At 38.0% G+C, this 20340-nt stretch overlaps 1 protein-coding gene across 1 annotated transcript in view; it reads right to left on the reverse strand.

Moving 5' to 3' along the window:
* LOC128660487 (mucin-12) overlaps window positions 1-20340 on the reverse strand; it is a 770239-nt gene that overhangs the window by 169081 nt on the left and 580818 nt on the right. The window contains exons 26-28 of the mRNA XM_053714362.1: window positions 12119-12460; window positions 5122-5463; window positions 1987-2328 (exon numbers count right to left, since the gene is read on the reverse strand). Coding sequence (XP_053570337.1) covers window positions 1987-2328; window positions 5122-5463; window positions 12119-12460 — 1026 coding nt within the window. The remainder of the gene's footprint in view (window positions 1-1986; window positions 2329-5121; window positions 5464-12118; window positions 12461-20340) is intronic.

Here is a 20340-nt window from a genome sequence, read left to right on the forward strand (position 1 = left end):
GTTACTGATCAGCTGATTACTTCACCTGTGTACTGGTTCAGCTATAATGAAATAAATAATAGCAAGCGAGTGACAGCAAATTCCAATATATTTTTATTCAAAAAAGAGGCAACGTTTCGGGACCTTATCCCTTTTTTGTCTTTTTTGAATAAAAATACATTGGAATTTGCTGTCACCTGCTTTCTATTATTTATATGGACTTTTGGGCTCTGGCAGTGGCCCATGGGTGACTTGCAATACCGTGCTTGAGTGCTAAAATACCTGTATGCTTATATCAGCTATAATGAAAACCAGGCCTGTTACTTGAGGACCGCGGTTGGGAAACACTGCTCTAAGGGAATACTAGAATGACTCATCAGCATGGAGATGACTCTATACACCTTATTTTGCCCCATGTTAATGTAATTTTTATGTTTGCCTTGTTGTCTGTAGACTAAAAGCCAGATTGTCTCCTCCAAATAAGGCAATGGTGGGTGGAATTTTGCTATTGATAAACAATTGGAGTAAAAAGGATGTTAATTTGTTTTAAAAACATTAAACACTGACTTATATGTTATTCTACATTAAGACAACCGAAATGTCTTGCAAATTACAAGGTGTTAAACCCTTTGCTACCAGGAATTCAGAGAAAATTATTCCCAAAGTATCAGATATTTTTTGCTGTCACTGTTTTTATTTACCTAAGAAAACATATACAGCAATAACTCGGAGATATTACGGGTTTAGTTGCAGACCACCGCAATAAATTGAACATCGCAATAAAGGGAGTTTTGGTTTCCAAGTGCATATACTGTAGTCTATTAAGTGTGCCATAACATTATGTCTAAAAAAAAATAATGCACATACCTTAATTATATAAATACTTAAATGCTAACCATCATCTGAGCCTTCAGCAAGTCGTAATGTTTTTGCTGGTGGTGTGTACATATATATATATATATATATATATATATATATATATATATATATATCTGTGTGTGTATTTATCTGTCTATATGTGTACATGTTGGAATTGCTCAACGCAAGGTTATCACAAACCTTCAATTTGAAAAAAAAAACAACAACCCAAAAACACTATATTTGCGAAAACGAGGTATGCTTGTATATATATTTTTTTTGTCATAAAAAGAGCTTTAATTGGACAGTTACAACTACCATTTATTTACAGAATTAAGAAATTATTGTAAATTACAAAAAAAATAAAAAAATAAAAAATATAAAGAAAAAAAATATATAAAGAAAAATTATCACACTCCACAAAAACCTGTAGCTTTCTAACTGTAGAAAATAATTTCAGATTTGGTCATTGGCATCCTCTGATTTGGTTAAGACCAAACATGTATATTTTGTTTCATATCTGCAGCTATGTCTAAGGAAAAATAATAATCACCCATGAGAGGATTTTATTTTTGCACTAATGTCCCTTGGTAACTATTTGTTAACCCTCAAAAAGATTAAACACATAGCTTAAATACAGCTTGGGAGCGGCAACTCATTGCAATTCCTATAAGCAGAACACATCTGGTGGTGATTTGCTGCTACATGCATATGAGACTCCAAACTGGCTCAAAGCATGGTCATTAGCGTTTTCAGAGGTAATCACTGGGGCATTAGGGCAAAACTAACACTTTTTACAGGATACATCACAAAAAAACATGCTGGAAAGAGATAAGTTCACTATGAAGTGAAGAGTGTTCAGCTATAGGCACATGCAATTCTGCTACTTCTGTCTTACCTGGGTCTCAAAAGCTTTTCCCACATTCAGGGCATATATGTTATTTATTCAGGGCATATATGTTATTTATATATTTATTTATTATTATACAGTAGGAAAATAAACACAAGATATGCAGATGTCTGAATAATGTACAAGTTTAAATTCCAGATAAAAATGCAATGCATTAAAGGCAGTGAGATCAAGGGCTTGGCAGATCCCAAACCTGAGTATCGTGCACATTTTTAGAATAAATCTCAAGACCAGCTCACCTTTAACAACTGATGTTCTGGTGTTGACCTCAGGTACATCAGCATTTCCCTCTGAAACATCCATGTGATTTATAGTAGGAAGACTGGCTGCAGGAGTCTTGTAGCTACAGTGAGGAGATGTTACAATGTCTGATGTTTTACCCCTGAGACCATCTGAGGAATTTGTAACTAGTCCTTTCCCTACTGAAGGAGAACACACAGGAGAAAAATACTTGGCGAGTTCCTGGTTTGGAGATGACTCTGATGTAGAAGACAGTGATAGAGATTTATTTACGGAACACTGGTCACTAATTATTTGTGACATAGGAGAACACTGTTGCTTTGGAGTAGAAGTCATGGAAGCTAGTAGAAAACAAAAATAGAAATTAAAAAAATCAAAATATACAGCAATTTCTATATCTTGGCTCATATTTATAAAAATAATAATCACCAATGAGAACCCTTCCCCTATCACTATATAATAAGCAGTGTTACCCCAGTGGGATTATTATCCAGGGATATGAGCCAAGATGTAAAAATTGCTGTATATGTTAATATTAATTTCTAGCTATCTTGGCTCTCCCTGGCTAATAATAACCAGACAAATACAACCCAATTGTAAGAAGGTATAATTGGTGGGGGGAAAAATGGACAAGCAATAAAAAATAAATTCTTGAGAACTAGGAACAGATTGGAGAAGAACCTCTATCCCTGTACTCTTTGAGGAACTGGAACAATAAATTCCATGTCCTACAGAACCGGCCAAACATGAAAGTAAGTAACTTGCCTTGATAGTAGTCAGAACTAAACAATCTCTTGTGGGAAGTACTAGATGGAAAACTGATTTCTGTATCCCTTAGAAATTAATTAAATGCACATTTATACTGAGTTGGAAGAAGAGGAAGTCTTCTTGGACTGCTTAGGCTTGCTCCAGGAATTGTCAGATAGACTGTCGTATCAAACTGACATAGCAGCCACACCACAGGCCTACACTGACAGCTGAAAGACCGCCTATGAAAGCCTTCAAGCTTCCTATCCATGGGGCCTTTAAAAGAGGTGCAGTCCTCTAAGGCAGTGTTTCCCAACCGCGATCCTCAAGTACCCCCAACAGTCCTGGTTTTCATTATAGCTGAACTAGAGCACAGGTGAAATAATCAGATGATGGATGAGAGCAGGTTGGTTACTGATCAGCTGATTACTTCACCTGTGTACTGGTTCAGCTATAATGAAATAAATAATAGCAAGCGAGTGACAGCAAATTCCAATATATTTTTATTCAAAAAAGAGGCAACGTTTCGGGACCTTATCCCTTTTTTGTCTTTTTTGAATAAAAATACATTGGAATTTGCTGTCACCTGCTTTCTATTATTTATATGGACTTTTGGGCTCTGGCAGTGGCCCATGGGTGACTTGCAATACCGTGCTTGAGTGCTAAAATACCTGTATGCTTATATCAGCTATAATGAAAACCAGGCCTGTTACTTGAGGACCGCGGTTGGGAAACACTGCTCTAAGGGAATACTAGAATGACTCATCAGCATGGAGATGACTCTATACACCTTATTTTGCCCCATGTTAATGTAATTTTTATGTTTGCCTTGTTGTCTGTAGACTAAAAGCCAGATTGTCTCCTCCAAATAAGGCAATGGTGGGTGGAATTTTGCTATTGATAAACAATTGGAGTAAAAAGGATGTTAATTTGTTTTAAAAACATTAAACACTGACTTATATGTTATTCTACATTAAGACAACCGAAATGTCTTGCAAATTACAAGGTGTTAAACCCTTTGCTACCAGGAATTCAGAGAAAATTATTCCCAAAGTATCAGATATTTTTTGCTGTCACTGTTTTTATTTACCTATGAAAACATATACAGGAATAACTCGGAGATATTACGGGTTTAGTTGCAGACCACCGCAATAAATTGAACATCGCAATAAAGGGAGTTTTGGTTTCCAAGTGCATATACTGTAGTCTATTAAGTGTGCCATAACATTATGTCTAAAAAAAAATAATGCACATACCTTAATTATATAAATACTTAAATGCTAACCATCATCTGAGCCTTCAGCAAGTCGTAATGTTTTTGCTGGTGGTGTGTACATATATATATATATATATATATATATATATATATATATCTGTGTGTGTATTTATCTGTCTATATGTGTACATGTTGGAATTGCTCAACGCAAGGTTATCACAAACCTTCAATTTGAAAAAAAAACAACAACCCAAAAACACTATATTTGCGAAAACGAGGTATGCTTGTATATATATTTTTTTTGTCATAAAAAGAGCTTTAATTGGACAGTTACAACTACCATTTATTTACAGAATTAAGAAATTATTGTAAATTACAAAAAAAATAAAAAAATAAAAAATATAAAGAAAAAAAATATATAAAGAAAAATTATCACACTCCACAAAAACCTGTAGCTTTCTAACTGTAGAAAATAATTTCAGATTTGGTCATTGGCATCCTCTGATTTGGTTAAGACCAAACATGTATATTTTGTTTCATATCTGCAGCTATGTCTAAGGAAAAATAATAATCACCCATGAGAGGATTTTATTTTTGCACTAATGTCCCTTGGTAACTATTTGTTAACCCTCAAAAAGATTAAACACATAGCTTAAATACAGCTTGGGAGCGGCAACTCATTGCAATTCCTATAAGCAGAACACATCTGGTGGTGATTTGCTGCTACATGCATATGAGACTCCAAACTGGCTCAAAGCATGGTCATTAGCGTTTTCAGAGGTAATCACTGGGGCATTAGGGCAAAACTAACACTTTTTACAGGATACATCACAAAAAAACATGCTGGAAAGAGATAAGTTCACTATGAAGTGAAGAGTGTTCAGCTATAGGCACATGCAATTCTGCTACTTCTGTCTTACCTGGGTCTCAAAAGCTTTTCCCACATTCAGGGCATATATGTTATTTATTCAGGGCATATATGTTATTTATATATTTATTTATTATTATACAGTAGGAAAATAAACACAAGATATGCAGATGTCTGAATAATGTACAAGTTTAAATTCCAGATAAAAATGCAATGCATTAAAGGCAGTGAGATCAAGGACTTGGCAGATCCCAAACCTGAGTATCGTGCACATTTTTAGAATAAATCTCAAGACCAGCTCACCTTTAACAACTGATGTTCTGGTGTTGACCTCAGGTACATCAGCATTTCCCTCTGAAACATCCATGTGATTTATAGTAGGAAGACTGGCTGCAGGAGTCTTGTAGCTACAGTGAGGAGATGTTACAATGTCTGATGTTTTACCCCTGAGACCATCTGAGGAATTTGTAACTAGTCCTTTCCCTACTGAAGGAGAACACACAGGAGAAAAATACTTGGCAAGTTGCTGGTTTGGAGATGACTCTGATGTAGAAGACAGTGATAGAGATTTATTTACGGAACACTGGTCACTAATTATTTGTGACATAGGAGAACACTGTTGCTTTGGAGTAGAAGTCATGGAAGCTAGTAGAAAACAAAAATAGAAATTAAAAAAATCAAAATATACAGCAATTTCTATATCTTGGCTCATATTTATAAAAATAATAATCACCAATGAGAACCCTTCCCCTATCACTATATAATAAGCAGTGTTACCCCAGTGGGATTATTATCCAGGGATATGAGCCAAGATGTAAAAATTGCTGTATATGTTAATATTAATTTCTAGCTATCTTGGCTCTCCCTGGCTAATAATAACCAGACAAATACAACCCAATTGTAAGAAGGTATAATTGGTGGGGGGAAAAATGGACAAGCAATAAAAAATAAATTACTCAACACAAAAACAAAATTTATGCTTACCTGATAAATTTCTCTCTCTTGTGGTGTATCCAGTCCACGGGTTCATCCATTACTTGTGGGATATTCTCCTTCCCAACAGGAAGTTGCAAGAGGACACCCAGAGCAGAGCTGTCTATATATCTCCTCCCCTAACCCCCACCTCCAGTCATTCGACCGAAGACAAGTAAGAAAAAGGAGAAACTATAGGGTGCAGTGGTGACTGTAGTTTAAAAAATAAAAACACCTGCCTTAAAGTGACAGGGCAGGCCGTGGACTGAATACACCACAAGAGAAAGAAATTTATCAGGAAAGCATATATTTTGTTTTCTCTTGTAAAGGTGTACCCAGTCCACGGGTTCATCCATTACTTGTGGGATACCAATACCAAAGCTTTAGGACACGGATGAAGGGAGGGACAAGGCAAGCACTTAAACGGAAGGCACCACTGCCTGTAAGACCTTTCTCCCAAAAATAGCCTCAGAGGAAGCAAAAGTATCAAATTTGTAGAATTTAGAAAAAGTATGAAGCGAAGACCAAGTCGCCGCCTTACAAATCTGTTCAACAGAGGCCTCATGTTTAAAAGCCCATGTGGAAGCTACCGCTCTAGTAGAATGAGCTGTAATTCTTTCAGGAGGCTGCTGGCCAGCAGTCTCATAAGATAAACGGATTATGCTTCTTAGCCAAAAAGAAAGAGAAGTTGCCGAAGCCTTTTGGCCTCTCCTCTTTCCAGAGTAGACAACAAACAATGCAGATGTTTGACGAAAATCCTTAGTAGCTTGCAAGTAAAACTTTAAAGCACGAACCACGTCAAGATTGTGTAACAGACGTTCCTTCTTTGAAGAAGGATTAGGACACAGTGACGGAACAACAATTTCCTGATTGATATTCCTATTAGATACTACCTTAGGAAGAAACCCAGGTTTGGTTACCAAAACTACCTTATCTGCATGGAAGATCAGATAAGGAGAATCACACTGCAAGGCAGATAACTCTGAAACTCTTCGAGCCGAAGAGATAGCTACTAAAAACAGAACTTTCCAAGATAAAAGTTTGATATCTATGGAATGCAAGGGTTCAAACGGAACCCCTTGAAGAACTTTAAGGACTAAATTTAAACTCCATGGCAGAGCAACAGGTTTAAACACAGGCCTGATTCTAACCAAAGCCTGACAAAACGCCTGAACGTCTGGAACATCAGCCAGGCGCTTGTGCAAAGGAATAGACAGAGCAGAAATCTGTCCCTTTAAGGAACTAGCCGATAATCCCTTTTCCAATCCTTCTTGGAGAAAAGATAGTATCCTAGGAATCCTGACCTTACTCCACGAGTAACCCTTGGATTCACACCAATGAAGATATTTACACCATATCTTATGATAGATTTTCCTGGTGACAGGCTTTCAAGCCACTCCGAGCTTAACTGAAGTTAAAAATTGCTTAAAAAAGCAATGTATCATTGAACAACTTGACACCAATCTACAAAATGATAAAGACATAAAGAGCTTTTTTTCCAAATGGTCACAATTTATTAAAGCACTTACCCCTAGTGAGATTGAGTATATAATCTATCCTTTTAAAGATAGTGAACTTATTCTACTAGGGATATGGTAAATTCTAAACATGTCTTATCTGTTCCCCTAGAAACCGATGTAGCCTCCCCCTCTCCCTTTTAATTTAAGATGAGCCGTAGTTTATATTATAGGCTCCAAGGACTTTATTCGCTAGAGTAGGTGATAATAGTATTTTGGTCTATATATTCTCTTCGCACTAGAGCAATTATTTAAGGGGAGGGCTGACTATGAAGTACCTATAAGTACGCAATACAGCCTTAAACACTGTTTTATGCTTTGTGTTTTTTTTTCTTTTTTTTTCTTTTTCTTGCAAGCTTGACCTGTACTATATCCCTTATTTTGTAAACAGTGAGTTAAACCCTGCTCTTTTTTTTTCTGTACCCTGAACTGGATTACCAATAAAAGAACATAAATATATAAAAAAATGGCATGCTCTATCCAGTCCATTTAAGTTTACTTTTGACTTTACTGTCCCTTTAAGTCTGAGATTGGGCCAACTGAAAAGAAACTTAAACATTGCAGAATGTTGATGGGTAACTTCACCTCCTGAGGAGACCACAATCCCTGCACTCTTCATGACTCCCAGACAGCTCCCTAGCCAAGGAAACTGGCATCCATTGTAAGAACAGTCCACTGCAGTCTTCTGAATATGATCCCTGTACTAAGGACTGGTGAGACTGCCACCAAAATAGGGTTTAACATTTCCTGATCTACAGAAATCTGTGGAGACAGGTCCTTTTGATTGTAGCTTTACTGATTGAGCAGTGACCAGTGAAGAGGTCTCAGGTGAAACCATTCGCTCTATCATTTGAACTACAGTAGGAAGGGGAGTTAGCTGTATGAGAGCATACTTCTGCTGCAGTTTGCATCTGCCCTCTTCTGTAAAAAAGAATCTCATAGAAACTGAGACTAAGAGAGATCCCAAAAAGGACACTCACGTCCGAGGAACTAGAGCTCTTAAAAATGTATGCATCACCCATGGGTGTGTAGTAGATGCAACAATGCCTCAATGTGCTTCAGCACTTCCTGTAAGGAACTTTCTGGCACTAGTATGTTGTCTAGATATGGTGCTACAGCAATGCCTTGTGACCGAACAACCATCATCAAAGCTCCCAATACGTTAGTAAACATTCTTGGAGCTGAAGGCCAGGCCTCACACTGGTAGTGTTTGTTGACGAAAGAAACAAAGAGGAACCTCATGTGATCCGGCTGGATTAGAATGTGATGATAAAGATCTTTCAAGTCTATGGTAGACATGATCTGGTCCTCCTCCACGAATGGGAAAATAGTGCAATGATAACCATCTTAAATGTTGAAACTTGAGAAAATGCTTAGTTTTAAGATCTAGAACCAGATGAAACGTTTCCTCCTTCTTGAGAACTAGGAACAGATTGGAGAAGAACCCCTATCCCTTTACTCTTTGAGGAACTGGAACAATAAATTCCATGTCCTACAGAACCGGCCAAACATGAAAGTAAGTAACTTACCTTGATAGTATTTACTGTTGGGGGGTGTTTGTATTTTTTTTATTATTATTATTATTATTGTAGGCTAGGGTTTTTTTTATTTTGGGGGGGGGGGGACTTTTTATTTTGATAGGGCTATTAGATTAGGTGTAATTCTTTTTTATTTTTGATAATTTGTTTCTTATTTTTTGTAATTTAGTAGGGTTTTTTATGTAATTTAGTTGTTTTTTTAGTAATTTTCAGAAACAATCTCTTGTGGGAAGGACTAGATGGAAAACTGATTTTTGTATCCCTTAGAAATTATTTCAAGTACCCAGACTTCTGATAAAGTCTCAGTCTGCCCCCCCCCCCACCACAGGGGGATGCACATTTATGCTGAGTTGGAAGAAGAGGAAGTCTTCTTGGACTGCTTAGGCTTGCTCCAGGAATTGTCAGATAGACTGTTGCATCAAACTGACATAGCAGCCACACCACAGGCCTACACTGACAGCTGAAAGACCGCCTATGAAAGCCTTCAAGCTTCCTATCCATGGGGGCTTTAAAAGAGGTGCAGTCCTCTAAGGCAGTGTTTCCCAACCGCGATCCTCAAGTACCCCCAACAGTCCTGGTTTTCATTATAGCTGAACTAGAGCACAGGTGAAATAATCAGATGATGGATGAGAGCAGGTTGGTTACTGATCAGCTGATTACTTCACCTGTGCACTGGTTCAGCTATAATGAAATAAATAATAGCAAGCGGGTGACAGCAAATTCCAATGTATTTTTATTCAAAAAAGACAAAAAAGGGGCAACGTTTCGGGACCTTATCCCTTAATCATGGCATGATTAAGGGATAAGGTCCCGAAACGTTGCCCCTTTTTTGTCTTTTTTGAATAAAAATACATTGGAATTTGCTGTCACCTGCTTTCTATTATTTATATGGACTTTTGGGCTCTGGCAGTGGCCCATGGGTGACTTGCAATACCGTGCTTGAGTGCTAAAATACCTGTATGCTTATATCAGCTATAATGAAAACCAGGCCTGTTACTTGAGGACCGCGGTTGGGAAACACTGCTCTAAGGGAATACTAGAATGACTCATCAGCATGGAGATGACTCTATACACCTTATTTTGCCCCATGTTAATGTAATTTTTATGTTTGCCTTGTTGTCTGTAGACTAAAAGCCAGATTGTCTCCTCCAAATAAGGCAATGGTGGGTGGAATTTTGCTATTGATAAACAATTGGAGTAAAAAGGATGTTAATTTGTTTTAAAAACATTAAACACTGACTTATATGTTATTCTACATTAAGACAACCGAAATGTCTTGCAAATTACAAGGTGTTAAACCCTTTGCTACCAGGAATTCAGAGAAAATTATTCCCAAAGTATCAGATATTTTTTGCTGTCACTGTTTTTATTTACCTATGAAAACATATACAGGAATAACTTGGAGATATTGCGGGTTCAGTTGCAGACCACCGCAATAAATTGAACATCGCAATAAAGGGAGTTTTGGTTTCCAAGTGCATATACTGTAGTCTATTAAGTGTGCCATAACATTATGTCTAAAAAAAAATAATGCACATACCTTAATTATATAAATACTTAAATGCTAACCATCATCTGAGCCTTCAGCAAGTCGTAATGTTTTTGCTGGTGGTGTGTACACACACGTACACACACACACACATATATATATATATACATATATATAGTATTCTTCAACATATGACTGCACTCACTGGGTTTTATAATTTTTTTTTATTTATTAAGTAACGTTTCGGAGTTCACAGACCCCTTCCTCAGACCAGAGCAAACATGCAACTAAACACAGTGACTTATATACCCCTTAAGCCCCACCCACCACCAAATCAAATGTGAATTGCGCCAAAACTAGGGTTGTCATGGTGACAACCCCTGTATACCTCCGTGTGACCTTACTACCAATACAGGCATTCATATATTTTACAAAATTGTATAGATGGTATAATAAATGCATAAACTATCAGATATGCTAATTATTAAATATGTAAGTGGATCCAGGCAACCATATGTTCATACCTTAGTTGAATCATTACATTTAGAGGCATACAAATTCTAAGGGGCTTAAGGGGTATATAAGTCACTGTGTTTAGTTGCATGTTTGCTCTTGTCTGAGGAAGGGGTCTGTGAACTCCGAAACGTTACCTAATAAATAAAAAAAACTTATAAAACCCAGTGAGTGCTGTCCTATGTTGAAGAATACTATGAATATTATTTGATCTGGCACCCTGGTTGGCGACTATATGACATTGGGAGTGCAGATACACATGGAGAATATATATATATATATCTGTGTGTGTATTTATCTGTCTATATGTGTACATGTTGGAATTGCTCAATGCAAGGTTATCACAAACCTTCAATTTGAAAGAAAAAAAAACAACCCAAAAACACAATATTTGCGAAAACGAGGTACGCTTGTATATATATATTTTTTGGCATAAAAAGAGCTTTAATTGGACAGTTACAACTACCATTTATTTACAGAATTAAGAAATTATTGTAAATTACAAAAAAAAATAAAAAATATAAAGAAAAAAAATATAGAAATAAAAATGATCACACTCCACAAAAACCTGTAGCTTTCTAACTGTAGAAAATAATTTCAGATTTGGTCATTGGCATCCTCTGATTTGGTTAAGACCAAACATGTATATTTTGTTTCATATCTGCAGCTATGTCTAAGGAAAAATAATAATCACCCATGAGAGGATTTTATTTTTGCACTAATGTCCCTTGGTAACTATTTGTTAACCCTCAAAAAGATTAAACACATAGCTTAAATACAGCTTGGGAGCGGCAACTCATTGCAATTCCTATAAGCAGAACACATCTGGTGGTGATTTGCTGCTACATGCATATGAGACTCCAAACTGGCTCAAAGCATGGTCATTAGCGTTTTCAGAGGTAATCACTGGGGCATTAGGGCAAAACTTACACTTTTTACAGGATACATCACAAAAAAACATGCTGGAAAGAGATAAGTTCACTATGAAGTGAAGAGTGTTCAGCTATAGGCACATGCAATTCTGCTACTTCTGTCTTACCTGGGTCTCAAAAGCTTTTCCCACATTCAGGGCATATATGTTATTTATTCAGGGCATATATGTTATTTATATATTTATTTATTATTATACAGTAGGAAAATAAACACAAGATATGCAGATGTCTGAATAATGTACAAGTTTAAATTCAAGATAAAAACGCAATCAAGGGCTTGGCAGATGCCAAACCTGAGTATCGTGCACATTTTTAGAATAAATCTCAAGACCAGCTCACCTTTAACAACTGATGTTCTGGTGTTGACCTCAGGTACATCAGCATTTCCCTCTGAAACATCCATGTGATTTATAGTAGGAAGACTGGCTGCAGGAGTCTTGTAGCTACAGTGAGGAGATGTTACAATGTCTGATGTTTTACCCCTGAGACCATCTGAGGAATTTGTAACTAGTCCTTTCCCTACTGAAGGAGAACACACAGGAGAAAAAAACTTGGCGAGTTCCTGGTTTGGAGATGACTCTGATGTAGAAGACAGTGATAGAGATTTATTTACGGAACACTGGTCACTAATTATTTGTGACATAGGAGAATACTGTTGCTTTGGAGTAGAAGTCATGGAAGCTAGTAGAAAACAAAAATAGAAATTAACAAAATCAAAATATACAGCAATTTCTATATCTTGGCTCATATTTATAAAAATAATAATCACCAATGAGAACCCTTCCCCTATCACTATATAATAAGCAGTGTTACCCCAGTGGGATTATTATCCAGGGATATGAGCCAAGATGTAAAAATTGCTGTATATGTTAATATTAATTTCTAGCTATCTTGGCTCTCCCTGGCTAATAATAACCAGACAAATACAACCCAATTGCAAGAAGGTATAATTGGTGGGGGGAAAAATGGACAAGCAATAAAAAATAAATTACTCAACACAAAAACAAAATTTATGCTTACCTGATAAATTTCTTTCTCTTGTGGTGTATCCAGTCCACGGGTTCATCCATTACTTGTGGGATATTCTCCTTCCCAACAGGAAGTTGCAAGAGGACACCCAGAGCAGAGCTGTCTATATATCTCCTCCCCTAACCCCCACCTCCAGTCATTCGACCGAAGACAAGAAAAAGGAGAAACTATAGGGTGCAGTGGTGACTGTAGATTAAAAAATAAAAACACCTGCCTTAAAGTGACAGGGCGGGCCATGAAATTTATCAGGTAAGCATAAATTTTGTTTTCTCTTGTAAAGGTGTATCCAGTCCACGGGTTCATCCATTACTTGTGGGATACCAATACCAAAGCTTTAGGACACGGATGAAGGGAGGGACAAGGCAAGCACTTAAACGGAAGGCACCACTGCCTGTAAGACCTTTCTCCCAAAAATAGCCTCCGAGGAAGCAAAAGTATAACATTTGTAGAATTTAGAAAAAGTATGAAGCGAAGACCAAGTCGCCGCCTTACAAATCTGTTCAACAGAGGCCTCATGTTTAAAAGCCCATGTGGAAGCTACCGCTCTAGTAGAATGAGCTGTAATTCTTTCAGGAGGCTGCTGGCCAGCAGTCTCATAAGCTAAACGGATTATGCTTCTCAGCCAAAAAGAAAGAGAAGTTGCCGAAGCCTTTTGACCTCTCCTCTTTCCAGAGTAGACAACAAACAATGCAGATGTTTGACGGAAATCCTTAGTAGCTTGCAAGTAAAACTTTAAAGCACGAACCACGTCAAGATTGTGTAACAGACGTTCCTTCTTTGAAGAAGGATTAGGACACAGTGACGGAACAACAATTTCCTGATTGATATTCCTATTAGATACTACCTTAGGAAGAAACCCAGGTTTGGTTACCAAAACTACCTTATCTGCATGGAAGATCAGATAAGGAGAATCACACTGCAAGGCAGATAACTCTGAAACTCTTCGAGCCGAAGAGATAGCTACTAAAAACAGAACTTTCCAAGATAAAAGTTTGATATCTATGGAATGCAAGGGTTCAAACGGAACCCCTTGAAGAACTTTAAGGACTAAATTTAAACTCCATGGCAGAGCAACAGGTTTAAACACAGGCCTGATTCTAACCAAAGCCTGACAAAACGCCTGAACGTCTGGAACATCAGCCAGGCGCTTGTGCAAAAGAATAGACAGAGCAGAAATCTGTCCCTTTAAGGAACTAGCCGATAATCCCTTTTCCAATCCTTCTTGGAGAAAAGATAGTATCCTAGGAATCCTGACCTTACTCCACAAGTAACCCTTGGATTCACACCAATGAAGATATTTACACCATATCTTATGATAGATTTTCCTGGTGACAGGCTTTCAAGCCTGAATCAAGGTATCAATGACCGACTCAGAGAAACCATGTTTTGATAAAATCAAGCGTTCAATCTCCAAGCAGTCAGACGCAGAGAAAATAGATTTGGATGTTTGAATGGACCTTGGAGTAGAAGGTCCTGCCTCAGCGGCAGAGTCCATGGTGGAGAGGATGACATGTCCACCAGATCTGCATACCAAGTCCTGCGTGGCCACGCAGGTGCTATCAAAATCACAGAAGCTCTCTCCTGCTTGATCTTGGCAATCAGACGAGGGAGGAGAGGAAACGGTGGAAACACATAAGCCAGGCTGAAGGACCAGGGCACTGCTAGAGCATCTATCAGCGTTGCCTGGGGATCCCTTGACCTGGACCCATAACAAGGAAGCTTGGCGTTCTGACGAGACGCCATCAGATCCAGTTCTGGTTTGCCCCATAGTTGAATCAGCTGGGCAAATACCTCCGGATGGAGCTCCCACTCCCCCGAATGAAAAGTCTGCCGACTTAGAAAATCCGCCTCCCAGTTCTCTACTCCTGGGATATGGATAGCTGAGAGATGGCAAGAGTGAACCTCTGCCCATAGACTCCTTGTTCCCCCCTGATGGTTGATATAGGCTACAGTTGTGATATTGTCCGACTGAAATCTGATGAACCTGGCCGCAGCTAGTTGAGGCTAAGCCTGAAGAGCGTTGAATATCGCTCTTAGTTCCAGAATGTTTATCGGAAGAAGGGCTTCCTCCTGAGTCCACGAACCCTGAGCCTTCAGGGAGTTCCAGACTGCGCCCCAGCCCAGAAGGCTGGCATCTGTCATCACTATAGTCCACTCTGGCCTGCGGAAACTCATTCCCCTGGACAGATGAACCTGAGATAACCACCAGAGAAGAGAATCCCTGGTCTCTTGATCCAGATCTAACAGAGGAGACAAATCTGTGTAGTCCCCATTCCACTGGTTGAGCATGCAAAGTTGCAGTGGTCTGAGATGTAGGCGGGCAAACGGAACTATGTCCATTGCTGCTACCATTAGGCTGATCATTTCCATACACTGAGCCACTGATGGCCGAGAAGTGGAATGAAGAGCACGGCAAGAAGTTAGAAACTTTGATATCCTGACTTCTGTCAGAAAAATTTTCATTTCTACTGAATCTATCAGAGTTCCTAGGAAGGAAACTCTTGTGAGAGGAGAGAGAGAACTCTTTTCTATGTTCACTTTCCACCCAGACCTCAGAAAGGCCAGAACAATGTCCGTATGGGACTTGGCGATTTGAAAAGTCGAAGCCTGAATCAGAATGTCGTCTAGGTAAGGGGCTACCGCTATGCCCCGCGGCCTTAGAGCCGCCAGAAGGGACCCTAGAACCTTCGTAAAGATTCTTGGTGCAGTGGCTAACCCGAAGGGAAGAGCCACAAACTGGTAATGCCTGTCTAGGAAGGCGAACCTGAGGAACTGATGATGATCTCTGTGAATCGGAAAGTGGAGATAAGCATCCTTTAAGTCCACGGTAGTCATATATTGACCCTCCTGGATCATAGGGAGGATGGTTCGGATTGTCTCCATCTTGAAGGATGGGACCCTGAGAAATTTGTTTAGGATCTTGAGATCCAAGATAGGTCTGAAAGTTCCCTCTTTTTTGGGAACTATAAACAGGTTTGAATAGAAACCCAGCCCCTGTTCCTCTCTTGGAACTGAGTGGATCACTCCCATAAGCAGTAGGTCTTGAACGCAACGTAAGAATGCCTCTCTTTTTATCTGGTTTACCCCCTTTGGGGGTGAACCTTTGAATTCCAGAAGATATCCCTGGGAAACAATCTCTAGCGCCCAGGGATCCTGGACGTCTCTTGCCCAAGCCTGGGCAAAGAGAGAAAGTCTGCCCCCTACTAGATCCGGTCCCAGATCGGGGGCTACTCCTTCATGCTGTCTTAGAGGCAGCCGCAGGTTTCTTGGCCTGCTTCCCCTTGTTCCAAGCCTGGTTAGGTCTCCAGACTGGTTTGGACTGGGCGAAATTTCCCTCTTGTTTTGTATTAGAGGAAACTGAAGCTGCGCCACTCTTGAAGTTTCAAAACATCAGTGTAAACAGGCACTGCAAAGTATTTGTCCATTTTACACAATTTCTCTGGAACCACAATGGGGTCACAGTCATCCAGAGTCGCTAAAACCTCCCTAAGCAATAAGCGGAGGTGTTCAAGCTTAAATTTAAACGCTGTCATTTCAGAATCAGACTGAAGTAACGCCTTCCCTGAGTCTAAAATGTCACCCACAGATAGAAGCTCACCTGCCTCGGCTTCTGAGTATTGTGAGGTTATATCGGACACAGGCATTAAAGCGTCAGAAAGCTCTGTATTAGTTCTAGCCCCAGAGCTGTCTCGCTTTCCTTGTAACCCTAGCAGTTTGGAAAATACCTCTGTGAGGGTAGCATTCATAACTGCCGCCATGTCCTGTAAGGTAAAAGAATTAGACGCGCTAGATGTACTTGGCGTCACTTGAGCGGGAGTTATAGGTTCTGACACATGGGGAGAGTTAAAAAGAATAGTTTGGTGTTAGGAGCGCCTATTGAAAGGCTAAGTCTAATGAGGGTTTAAACAAAAATTCGTCGTTTAGTATACCAGCACAAGGAGCCCAAGTGTGTAAAAATATTTACAAGTTTATTATAGCTTTAAAATTAACAAATTTATTAAGGTAATAGCTTGGTGTCTATAATTGCAAACAGATTTATAAAAGCATAAAAGTATATGGATCCATATTACTTCATAAATAAACAATAATTAAAAACATTCAATGGTGGACTGTTTATATGATAAAATCAGTTTTACAATCTATGATAAAATTAGTTTGGGTGAAATCAAAAAGATGTAAAAATAATACAATAAAATACAATAAAATAAAATACAGAAATAATGCAATAAAATTCAGAAATGGTGTACAAAAAGCAGCAAATGGGGAGAGGTCGTGTGACCTAGGATAAGAACATATATGTGAAAGATGTCTTCCTGATTTAATTTGAGAAAAAAATGATGATCCTTTGAAAAATAAAATGAAATGGTGTTTTAAACCTGATGAAAAATGTGATAAAAATGTGTGAATCCCCTCGTGAAAAGTCAAAAAGTGTCCAAAATTAAGTCAATAATTATATAAAAAAAAGGGCAAAAAAGTCAATTATAAAAAAAGTCAATTATAAAAATCCAAAATAAGATATCAAAATTGAAAATTAAATCCAAAAGAATTTTTTAGTGATAATGTGATGTCCAATAAAAGTCAAAAATGCCACCTGTGTTTATGAATCAAACTGTGAATAGCTGAAAAAAATAGAAATCCAACTGACCAATTTCTTGAAAATATTGGATATAAGAAACCATGAATATAAAAAATGATTATAAAAAAATGTAAGACGATCCAATCCCTGTGGAAAAAGAAAAATGCAACATAGAGCAGTATCGTTTAAAATACGTTTACACAAGTAGAAATAAAACTCACCATATATGCCAACGCGTTTCGGCCCACCAATAGGGCCTTTATCAAGACTGATATATGGTTGGTGAGAGTGCTTGCTTTATACTTGTTTGGTTTGTGCAATTTGCGCCAAAATTCTCAATTGCGCCAAAAAACTCGCGCCAAAAATTAACCTTTGGACCCGGAAGTGTAAGATAGACCGGATATGTGTGGCTCCGGTTTCGGATAAATACATATATTATAATGTTATGGCACAAATGTAAGTCCTTCATTATAGACTCATTTTGTTGGTGTCCCTTAAAAGTAATGATTGGCAATTGGGGACTTGCTAGAGATATAGTAAGTGTCTTGTACCGGATGTATGGTATTTCCATTCTACCGGAAGTTAACTGAAACCGGAAATTGGTTTATGGCATGGAGACCAAAATTTGACCGGATGTGTAGTTCCGATATCTACATTTGTTACGATATTGAGGCCCCGATTTATTATTGTATAATACCCTCATTAAGGACTCATTGTGCTGGTAACCCCAAAAAATTAATTTGGCAGTTCAGGACTTACTAGACCCATAATTGGTGTCTGGTACTGGATGTCTGGAATAGCCATTCTACCGGAAGTGGATACATACCGGAAGTTAACAGAAACCGGAAGTTGGTTTATTACGTGGAAAGCGGTATTTGTCTAGAAGAGGCGGTAGACATGTGTCTGGGAGTTGTGAATAAAAACATTGTGGAATCTTAAGTTTATTATGGGAACTTAATTGTGCTAGTTTAACTTGTGTCGTTCACCTGTTTTGTTAGAATGACATAGAATAAGATAAAATGAAATAAATAAAGAATTTTTTGAGTGAAACTGTGATGTAGTCTCCAAATCTGAGATTCGTTAATAATTATTCACTGTAATCATGTTAATTCTGACCTAGGTGTATAATGTGAATGGATTATAATCTCAGTTATGAGAATAACCTATAGTTGTGGTAACTTCATCGCTTATAATTTAGGAGTTATTAAATCCAGACAGTTAGACATAGAGATCAGGTTGTGTTTAAAATTGACATAAACGAGGTTATAAACCTCCTAATAATTTTTAAAAATAAAATTATTTAAAAATAAAAGAATATATATAAAAATATAAATTATGAAATTGTCGGAAATATAAAAGACATTAGAAGATATAAAATTGTCTTTTTGAAAAATATTTTAAAATATTAAAAAATGTTAAAAACGAAAGCTAATAAAATATAATTTTTAAAAATTGTTAAAAATTGTGCATAGGGGAAGGTTCTGAATCAACCAACCGGCTGTTGTCGCTTCAAGTTGGTATTTATGTGTAGATCTATAATTATTATAGGTGTTTGATATGTGGGATCCTTCATTTAAGATGTAATAGATGCGATAAGTCTTCTTTATTATTGAGACCTTTAGGATAGAGACAGTCAAGTTCATAGATCCATCTTGATTCAGCTACAAGAAGTTTTCTTTCGTAATCCCCGCCTCTCCAGTTGGGTCTTATTCGTTGAATCCCATAGTAGCTGAAATCTTTAAGGTTGCTTTTATGATGGATGGTGAAGTGTTTGTACATGGCAGTTTCAGTGTTGCCGTGTTCAACTTGTAGAATGTGCTCTCTAATCCTATCTTTTAATGGTCTTGTGGTTTGGCCCACATACTGTAGTGCACAGCTGCATTGTATTACGTATATTACGCCTTTACTTGAACACTTTATCATATCTTTGATTATATGTTCCGCCTTGGAGTTGTTGGATACGAATTTCTTGGTCTTGATACCTCTTTTGCATGCTTTGCAACTTATGCATGGATAGAAGCCCCTGATTGTCTTGCCGAAGACATCTTGTGTTCCTGTTGATCTGGAGCGTGGGACACTAGGTGATAGTATGTTTCTTAGATTGTCTGATTTCCTGTAGATGAATTTCGGTTTGTCTGCTAATATTTCCCCTATGGTATCATCGTTTTTCAGTAGAGGCCAATGTTTTTTAATTATTCCCTCTATCAGATGTCTGTTTTCACAATATTGTGTGATGAATGCTACATCGATGGTATTTCTGTCATTCGTTATTATCTTCGGTTTGTCTTTATATTTCAAGAGTTCGTTCCGATCTTTTTTCCTTACTTCTTCAATCTCTTTGTCTATCGCATCTTCTTCATATCCTCGTTCTATGAAGCGAGCTTTAATGGTCTTGGCTTGTGTTTCCCATAGGTCGGGATCTGAGCAGTTTTTTCTCAGTCTGAGTAGCTGTCCCTTGGGAATATTTCTTTTCCACCTGGAGTGGTGACAGCTGTTGATGTGTATATAATGACTACAATCCACAGGTTTGAAGTATGTTGATGTTTTGATAGTGTTGTTTTGGATTGTGATCCTAAGGTCTAGAAAAGTGATCTCTGAGCTGCTTATTTCATAGGTGAATCTTAGGTTATGTATATTATTGTTCATAACTGTAATGGTGTGTTCCAGGTCATCTCTTGTACCTTTCCATACCATGATGATGTCATCTATATAGCGATGGTATAGTACCAGGTCCGCGCCAGCTGGGCAAGAATCCTAGAAAATGGTCTCCCATTTTCCCATGTAGAGGTTAGCATAGCTGGGCGCGAACCTGGTCCCCATGGCAGTGCCACACAGTTGTTTGTAGAAGTTTCCATTGTGGTTAAAATAGTTATGAGTGAGAATGTAAGAAATCCCTTCAAGGATAAATGTTTTCTGGTTGTCTGGTACTGTTGGATCCTTGTCCAAAAAATATCGT

Source organism: Bombina bombina, chromosome 5, assembly GCF_027579735.1.
Source record: "Bombina bombina isolate aBomBom1 chromosome 5, aBomBom1.pri, whole genome shotgun sequence".
NCBI lineage: Eukaryota > Metazoa > Chordata > Amphibia > Anura > Bombinatoridae > Bombina > Bombina bombina.